Source organism: Fukomys damarensis, unplaced genomic scaffold (assembly GCF_012274545.1).
Source record: "Fukomys damarensis isolate Sample0158 unplaced genomic scaffold, DMR_v1.0_HiC HiC_scaffold_30, whole genome shotgun sequence".
In the NCBI taxonomy this organism is placed as follows: Eukaryota; Metazoa; Chordata; class Mammalia; order Rodentia; family Bathyergidae; genus Fukomys; species Fukomys damarensis.
In genome coordinates this window covers 4,917,046-4,926,457 of record NW_022900942.1, presented here as the reverse complement: position 1 = coordinate 4,926,457, position 9,412 = coordinate 4,917,046, and the positions used below count along the sequence as shown (strand labels likewise).

Below are 9,412 nucleotides of genomic sequence, written 5' to 3'. Positions count from 1 at the left end.
AGTCAGCCCTCTTCTACCCTCCATGGCTTCTTGGGTCTGCACTAGGACCTCGGGCGGCCACAGAACGTGCAAAGGTCATCCTGGGCCCTTCCCTAGGCTCTTTGTCCTTGGGGTCCTCTCTGTTCCAGTGACATCTCCAGGGGGCAGCTGTACTTAGGTTCAGCAGCTCACGGACACCACGAGCCAGGAGTTCCAGAGAAACCCCACTTCCAGCTCTGACCTCACCTCCACCCTCCAGACCACTGACCTGCCTGCCTGCCCACCTGCCAGGCCACCTCCATCTCACCAGGTCCACACTTGCTCTTTTCCCCCAGCCCAGTCCAGCCCTTGCCTAACTGCCACCTCCTGGTTTCCGGCCAGGCTTGGGAATACCTCGGGGTCCCTCCCCTCCCCTCATCGTGCCCCATCTCTAGGTCTTGGGGAGGCTCCTACTGTCCTCTATCCCCTCACTGACAACTCTCACTGGTTTTCCCTCCAGCCCAGCCCCACCTTGCTTCATGGCTGTGACCTTGTCTGATCACACTCCTGATGGCTCCATCCTTACATCAAACTTTTCTTGGACTCTTTTGGTGATAGGATAAAGCTGAATGCATACCAAAGTCCCAGGGCCCTGCATGATTAGCTTGCTCTGAGTCAGACTTCTACTTTCTGTGCTCTAGTCAGAACCCCCACTTGCCCCTTGCAGACTGACTCCTGCACATGGTGTCCTGCCCCAGGACCTTTGCACCTGCTGTTCTGGGGCCTGGAATGTCTTTTTCTTCCTTCTCCACTTTGTTAATGCTGCTCAGCTTCAGCTTGCAGCACAGCTACAATTTCAAGTGGAGTCCAGGAGTTATCAGACCAGTGCCCGCCTCCCTGTCCTAACTTTAGCAAGGGGTGGGGGCAGTGATGCGGCCATTTTTGTCCACCACTCCAATGGTGGCACCAAAGAAAGACTTATTAGCTCTCTGGTGGGTGGCACATGTGTACTGCCCACAGGAAGAGTGCCCACTGCAGAGGTGCCGGTGGGGGCCCTTCATTGGTCAAGAGCAGGGCAGGGCAGGTGGGTTTGTTTCTGTGAGGGCTGTGAAAGGGGCGGTGGTGTGTGTTGGGGTGTGGGTGTGACATGCAGGGTGACAGATGTGATAGGGAGGGGAGAGGGTCAGGGAGGGAGAAGGGAAGAGATAGAGAGAGAGACAGAGAGAGAGAGAGAGAGAGAGAGAGAGAGAGAGAGAGAGAGACAGAGGGGTGGGGAGGCCTGGCAGCTTTCTGACGCTTCTCACCAGAAGCAGTGGGGGTGGGCTCACCTCCGACAGCCCTGAGTGTGACGCGGGATGAGGGCCCTCGAGGCCTGGCCAAGAAGGCCACAGGGAACATCGCCTCCTGTCATCTGCACTTCCTACTCAGACCAAAGTCCCAATCTAAAACCCGATAAAAAAAAACACCAGAGGGAGAGGGGCTGGGTGGGGGCTGGGAGAGAGGACAGACGGACAGAAGGGGGTGGGGACACAGCGGGCATCCGCAGTGGGAAAGCCAGGTGGGTCATGCCGTACAGATGCGAGAAGGTGCGGGCACAGTTAATGTAGGGCATTTAGACTTCAGAAAGAAGTAACACCAACCGGATTCTAGATGCAGATGTTGAAGATGGAGGGGAAGCGGGCGGGCGGGGGCGGTTGGGGAGGCGTTTCAGCGTTTTTTAGGTTGATTTGTAACCAGTGCCAAAAAACCAATGGGTTTCGGTTCCCGGGCGGGGAGTGGGGGTGGTGGTGGTGGCGGTGGGTTGGGAGATAAAGTCATTGGTGTATGAGTACATAGACCACGCCATGGATGAACAAATGAATTTCATAGTGCATTTTGATTGGATGAGTTTTTCAGACGGCGTTGCGCCAATATACAGTTTAAACAGCAGGCATGAAAAGAGACAAGAAACACAGTCATTATCCATCGAGTACAGGACAAACCCACGCCACCCCATCCACCTGGGGGCCGGCGCTGGCATCTCTGCCCGCAGTGCCCCACTCCTGTCTTCCCGAGGGGTCCTCCCCGGCTTCATCCCAGCTGAGCTCTGGCCTCAGACCTGCTGGCCTTACCTGGGAGGCAGGGAGGGCGGCTGACCTAACGCAGCTGAGACCTGGTCATCCTGCGCGGCCCAAACCCTTTTTCCCTCCAAATGACGATCATTTGGGGCTGGTTATCAAACTGCACACCCAAGTGAATCCATGGCAATGATAGCAACAACAGTAATCATAACCGCCGTTTGGGAACTGGTACCTAATGGGTTCTGTGGCAAGCACTTCACACTGATCACACTTTCTTTTTTAAGTTTTAATTTAAAATTTTTTTTTGCAATATGGAGGACTGAACGCAGGGTCTTCATACTCGGCTTTGGCCCCAGCGTCTCTCTTCTTTCTTTCTTCCTCCTCTTCTTCTTTTTTTTTTTGTTTGGGACAAAGTCTCATTATGTAGTGCAGGTTGGCCTTGAACTTACTACATAGCCCAGTCTGGCCTCAAACTCACAGTTTGATCCTCCTGCCTCAGTGATCACAGCAGTGATCCTCCTGCCTCAGCCTCCTGAGTGCTGGGATTATAGGTGTGTGCACCACCACTTCCGGCCTTCTTTTTTTTTTTGAGACAGGGTCTTGCTATGCAGTTCAAGCCGTCCTTGCACTCTCTGTGTTGCCCAGGCTGGCCCTGAACTCATGGCTATGATGCCTTACCCTCCCGAGTACACTTTCACAGGCATGCATCACCACACCTTGCTCGGTTGCTCTTGCTTATAATAAAAAAGTTGTTGTCTCTCTCCTAGAGCACTGGTTCTGCATGCCTGTCTGTCTTGCTTCTGTGCCCCGTCTCCGCCATCTATACCAGTGCCTGTGGAAGGCAGGCATGAATGGGAGTCTGTAAGGAGCTGATGAGGCCGGTTGCAACCATGGGTCCCAATCTACCTAAGAAGAGGTAACAAGCTGTTCTAGATCAAGTAGGTGGTCGGGAGGGCTGTCTGGCTACTGCACAGGTCCTGACATCTGACTGGCTCCTAGTCTTCACCACCCTGCCCTTCCCGATGCTGCCAGACAGAACAGGCAGCCGGAATCTCACCCTGTGGGTCTGTCGCCAACAATCACAGGTTTCGAACAACTCCCTCCCCCTGCCCTGATGGATACTAAGCAGCACCTCTCAACTTTGGGACACAGGGATCCTGGCTCAAGGTCGCCATGGGCTCAGCTGGGCTGCAAGCACTCCCGACTGCCTGCTGGAGCTCCCTGCCTCCCTGAAATGTGGCACAGAGGACGAGGCAGGTGCAGGCTCTGCTGGGCAGGCTGACGGGGGAGTCTGCGGAGGTGTGTGAGAACTTCCCGGGGGGAGGGGACTGCAAGTGCAGCTGAACCTACGCAACATGGCCAGGACACCACTTCTGGGGTGAGCACCCCGACCTTGCCAGGGTCAGCCTGGGACCCTCTAGGGCTGCCACTCAGGAGTCCCTAGGCTTGGATATATGGCCTTGGGCAGGTCTCCTGGCCTCTTTCTGGTTCACTTTGGCCAGTGGGAGGTGCTAGCAGGAGATGGGGCAGCAGGGGACAGAGGTGGGGATGTCTTTTCTTCCTGCTGTCTGCTGGCTCTGGCTCTGGGCTCCACTGGGAGTCCTCCCACTTCAGCAAGGGGAAGATGACAGCTCTTACAGTGGCCAGGGGCTGCACCCTACTATCTGGGTGTGTTCCCTTTCCTTCCCTGGCATGAATCTGTGTGTTCAGATCCTACCAGCTGGATCCTTTGATCCTTTGAGAAAACTGTTTTTTTTTTTGTGTGTGTGTGTGGCCCTGGGGATTGAACCTAGGGCCTTTGCACTGAGCTACATCCTCGGCCCTTTATTTATTTATTTATTTTTAAATTTTGAGACAGGCTCTCACTAAAGTTGCTAAGCTGTCTGGACTGGGCTCAAACTTGCAATCCTCCTGCCTCAGCCTCCCAGAGCACTGGAATGACAGGTGTGAGCCACCTGCCAGGCTGAAGGAACTCTAAGGCACTGCTCAGAGACCCTCACCAGAAGTCAATCCATGTGACGTGCTTGGCACCACACCCGGCCGGCAGCGACAGGCACGACCCTCATCGGCTATTATTACTGTCGTTGTTATCAGGACGCTGCTGTACCTGCCCCAGTCCCTGGCCCTTTTGTCCCTGAGGGGACACCCTACCCTCATCACATCTCCTGAGGGTCCCGGAGCCTGGGCTTGCTGGCAAATGGCCAAGGACAAGTTCCGGTACAGGATTCTGGGGCCCCACATTTCAGAAAAGGAGAAAGGACGGTGTGTGAGACACAGCTGCCACCCGGCTCTGAGTGGGCCTGGCACTGTGTGCTGTTTGGGATGGGGCTGCTTGGGGCCACTCAGTGCAAAGCCACACCATTTACTCATAAAACTACTAAAGGGGTGCCTGTGCTCCCCACCCTGTTCCCCCTCAGTGCCCCCCCGCTGGCCGTGGCTCTAGGGACCTGCTCCACTCATCCCTCATCCCACCCGGCCTGGAGAAAAGCCAGCAGGAGACTCACCCCAAACTCCGTCACGAGGATGTCTGTGATGCTGCCCAGAACAGTCACAAAGTCGAAGATGTTCCAGGCATCGCGGAAATAATTCTAGAAGAGGGACCCACAAAACAGAGATGCCAACGGAGGGCTCCATGCGGGAACCCCGGGACGGTGGGGTCACATTAGGGCACCACTATCGCCATTCAAGTGCATGCACTGCTATTTCAGGGATGGGGATGGAGCCCAGGGTCTTCCCACCAAGCTGCATTCCCCCCCTTTGGTTTTTTGAGACAGGGTCTCATTTTGCAGCCCAAGGTGGCCTTGAAATCACTATATTGCCCAGGCTGGCCTCAAATTCATGGCAATCCTCCTGCCTCAGCCTCCCAGAGTGCTGGAATGACAGGTGTGTGGCACCAGGCCAACCAGATCTTTTTTTTTTTTTTGGATTTTTGAGACAGGGTCTCACTATGTAGTTGAGACTGACCTGGAACTCACTATGTAGCCCAGGCTGGTCTCAAACTCACAGCGATCCTCCTGCCTCAGCCTCTCGAGTGCTGGGATTATAGGCGTGCGCCACCATGCCCGACTTCCACCAGATCCTCTTAACATTTGCTCCAAGTCCCCTTCTTTGGGTCTCCGAGGTCTTCCCATGACTTGCTTGGCCCCAGATGAGGCTTCTGGTTTTGCCTCTTCATTGCTAGGCAAAAGGCTGCCTACTGGAGTGGGATCTGTTTCTCCAAGAGCTTCCCAAGCCCACAGGTGCTTTATAAAGGACGTCACGGGGGTCCTCACAAGGTTTTTCCAGGGAAAGAGCTTCACCCTCTTCCTGTGGCCACCTGAGGCTTGGTGATGAAAGCTACTCATCCTCCCAAGGAAGCACCCACAAGTGTGCAGTCAGGATTTGAACCCAGGGCCCAGGACTCCACTGTCTGTATCGCACACTTGCCAAGCAGGCAGACTCTTGAGTTTGACTCTCAGTTCTACTACCAGAGCTGTGTGGTTGTGGGCAAGTGGCTCAACCTCTCTGGGCCTCCATTTCCTGATCTGGAGGAGGACAACAACAGAAGTGGAGCTTTGGGAACAGTGGCCTTGAGCCTTGCAGCACGTGTGAGCTGCACTTCCTTGTGGTTGGCCGAGGCGTTGTGGCTCCTGTGAGCACAGGTAGTGTGGTCATTTCTTGGCCAGCAAGGGGCTCTGTACAATTCTCTCAAAATTGGCTCTGGGACCAGTAACATTCAGATAGGAGCTACTCTGTGAGCCCAAGTCCCTGGGTAACTAGAAAGAAAAAGCCCCATCCCTCCCTTCAGTGTAAAAAAAAAAAAACTCAAAAGAGAAAACAAAACTATTTGTTGATGGAAGCCACTGAGATACAGGGTATGTTTGTTACTGCAGCTTAACTTGCTCTTTCCTGACTGATACATTGCTGGGTTGAGTGCTGCTTGTACACTGGTGGTACTGCTGCGCTGTTGCTGTTAAAATACTGAAATAGCCTGTGCTGTTTAGTAAACACCACAGCTCCCACCCCCCTTGAGAGCCCCCTGCTCTCCTCAACTCAGCACAGAAGTGGCGTGCTTGTTCCTTTAGGAGAGAAACACTCTCTGACTTATGAGTCCACTCCTAGCAACATCTTGCCTGGACCTGAGTCGGGTCCAATAGGGCTGGCCTTCCTTGGGGCCCTCAGGGTCCTCATCAGAGCAGTCAGGGCTGGGGCCAGGGCTTCTGCACTCAGCTCCCGCCTTGAGCATCAGACCCTGAGGCAGTCCTCCCGCTTTCTGGGCGTCTTCCTGTTCCTGCTCTTCTTCCCTTCTCCTCTCCTGTCCTTCTTGGGGTCTCTCCCCAGATAAACTCCTTAGGCTTAATCTTTGTCTCAGGCTCTGCTTTTGAAGAACAGCAAATGAAACAATCTTCTAGGTGTCTGTACACAGACTGGAAGGCTTCCTTCTAGTGCCACATGGGGTAATTCTGGGCTTCATCTACCACGGAAATGGGAAGGTCGGTGCAGGCTCCTGAAGGATCAGGAGGGAGACGGAGCCTCAGCCCCTGGCAGAAGAATCACCTCACCACTGAAAGAATGAAACAACTGCGTATCCAGCTCCTCTCTGTCCTGGGGGTCAGGTGCAGAGAATCCCCATCCTGCACACAGAGGCCAAGGAGCTGGTTGAGGCCACACAGCTACAAAGGGGTGGAGGTAGGATTAGAACCCAGGACCGGTGCACAGGAAGCTGGGTTCTTTCCCATGCGCGTTCTGCATCTGCATCACACAGCCCATGGGTGTCACCCTCAACACCTGGATGCCGGGCTGACGTCATCTCCGACAGCTGGGCCCTAAGTTCCATGCCCATCAGCTCTGGGGACTACGGGGTCCCCTGGGGATCCTCATTAGAAACAGTGGCTGCCCTGCCAAGTGAATCAGAACTTCTGGAGGTCAGTTTGGGGCACCATGCCATTTTTTTCTTTTTGCAGTACCAGGGATTGAACTCAGAGCCTTTGCCCTGAGCTACATCCCATTTTATTCTCACCATTATTCTTTTTAAATTTGAGACAAGGTTTTGCTCAGTCAGTAAGCCGTCCAGCATGGGCTCCAACTTGTGATCCTCCTGCCTCAGCCTCCCAGAGTACTGGGTAACAGTGCTTCAGATGGGTGATATCCCCTCCCCAGCAAGGCCACTGCTTCAGAGAACAAAGGCAGGCAGGCGTTCTTTTTATTGTGACCCTTCCTAGCATTGACAGCACTCACTTCACACGGGGCTGTACCCTCGGTTCTTCGGACACAGGCATACTTTCAGTGCTCACCAGTGCCCTTCTGATGACAGCCAGGGGCCCAGCCTGTGTATGATGAGGCAGGGTTTGGATTCAGATTTCTCCAGCACTGCAGCTAATGCCCTTAGCCGCCTCCGTAAGCCAAGGTGGACTCAGTCTTTTGAAAGCCATTCTCCTCAGAGATGGACTGACTCAACCAGTTGTTAAGAAGCAGACATCTAGGGATTTAGCTCAGCGGTTCCGCTGTTTTCCTTGCAAGCGCAAGGACCCGAGTTCAATCCCCAGTACCAAAAAAACAAAACAAAACAAAACAAAAAAAGAAAGCAGACAAGCAGTTCCAGCTCAGCCATTCACAGGTGACCTTCAAAAAGTCACTCAACACGTTCTCCCATGCTATCATTTGGATCCTCAGTTCTCCCAAAGGTTTATGTTTTATCACGTAAACCAGCCGGTGGAGTTCCAAGGAGGTGGTGAGACCTTTAAGAGGTGGAGCCTAGTGGGAGGAAGTGAGGCCCAGGGGGTGTGGCCTTGGAGGGGCTGCCCCCCCCAGTTGGTACGGGGATCAACTCAGGACCTTGCACTTGCAAGGCCAGGCGCGGTACCTCTGAGCTAAATCCTGGCCCTCACCAGCCCCTTTCTGTCTTTTTGCTTCTAGGCTGCTCAAAGGTGAACACACGTTCTCTGTCAAGGACTCCTGCCAGGATGGACCATGCCTCCACAGGCCCAAGCCAGCTCAGTGTGGACCAGAGCTGTGAGCTAAAACAAATCTTTCCTTCCTCTAAGTTGATTATTTCAAGTATTTTGTCATAGCAATGGAAAGCTGACTAACATATTCCAAGTCACAACCTATCCGCAGCCCTTTCTTCTTTTCCTTCTCCTCTTCTTCCTCTTCTCCTTTTGTGTTGCTGGAGATCAAGTGTAGGATCTTTGTTCTAAGCTATATCAACAGCCCTTTTTTATTTTGAGGCTGGGTCTTCCTAAGTCAGTAAGTTGCACAGGCTGGCCTCAAACTGGTGGTCCTCCTGCCTCAGCCTCCCAGAGTGCTGAGTTTACAGATGTGTGCCACTGTGCCCAGCTCTTCTCTTCTCTCCCTCCTCCTTGCCCCTTCCTTCCTTCCCTCCCTCCTTCCTTTTTTGTATTATGATTCCCCCCTGGCCATTTTAAAAGACTTTCTCCGAGTAACACTGGTAAATCCATAAAATAAAATAGCCAGAATCAGAAGGAGGACTGTTTTTCTTATTGATATACTTTTGCAAAAAAAAAAAAAAAAAAAATTAAATGATGATCTAACACTTCATTAACACACTTCATTAACACACCAAATAATATGTTCTAGATGTAGGTTTAACTGCACCAGTATTTTTAAACAATAAGGAGCACAAATAAGAATTAGAGGCATCTGCAACCCCTGTCATGCACTATGAAAATATCTGATTTTTTTATACGTGACATGGACCATATTGATAATACTCTGTAAATTTTGTTATCTGCTGCTGTACTTTGGGTAAGTGTCTTTCAAAGGCCTATGGGTTGAAGGCTTGGCTCCTAGCCTGTGGAACCGCAGGGAGGTGGTGGAATCTTTAAGAGGCGGGGCCTAGTGGGAGGAAGTGAGGTCATGGGGCGTGGCCTCAAAGGGGTATTAGGACCCTGGCTCCTTCCGGTCTCTCTGCTTCCCAGCCGTCATATGCCTGCCATAATGCTCTGCCCACCCCAGGCAAAAATACAAGGGGGCAACAGGCCATGAAGTAAAACCCCTGAAACCATAGGTCAAATAAACCTTTCCTCCCTGGGAGTTAACTAACTCAGGTATTCTGTGACAATGATGAAAAGTGAATGAGCATATCAGCCTTTAAGATGAAACAAAATGCCCTAATTAAGTCAGCAGCTGCTGAAAAATGAAGATGGGAGGTTTTTTTCCCCATCTAATTTCATCAGACCACACTGCCCCACCCAAATCTGTAGATCCAGTCTCTGGGGCCAAAAGGCTGTAGGTTAAGACCATGTGTATGAGTGGAGATTAAATCAAGCTAGTGGCTCATAAAATCCATTTAAAAGAAAAAGAAACAGGGCCGGGCATTTAGCTCAGTGGTGCTGCCGCCTGCCTCGCAAGTGCAAGGCCCTGAGTTCAATCCCTGGTACAAAAAAAAAAAAAAT

The 9,412-nt window shown here is 52.5% G+C and overlaps 1 protein-coding gene across 1 annotated transcript in view; it reads right to left on the bottom strand.

Annotated features, from left to right (window-relative positions):
- Positions 1–9,412, bottom strand: part of Cacna1a (calcium voltage-gated channel subunit alpha1 A) — a 179,279-nt gene that overhangs the window by 28,061 nt on the left and 141,806 nt on the right. Inside the window, exons 32-33 of the mRNA XM_033757319.1 lie at positions 4,523–4,606; positions 1,599–1,604 (exon numbers count right to left, since the gene is read on the bottom strand). Of these exons, the coding sequence (XP_033613210.1) occupies positions 1,599–1,604; positions 4,523–4,606 (90 nt within the window). The remainder of the gene's footprint in view (positions 1–1,598; positions 1,605–4,522; positions 4,607–9,412) is intronic.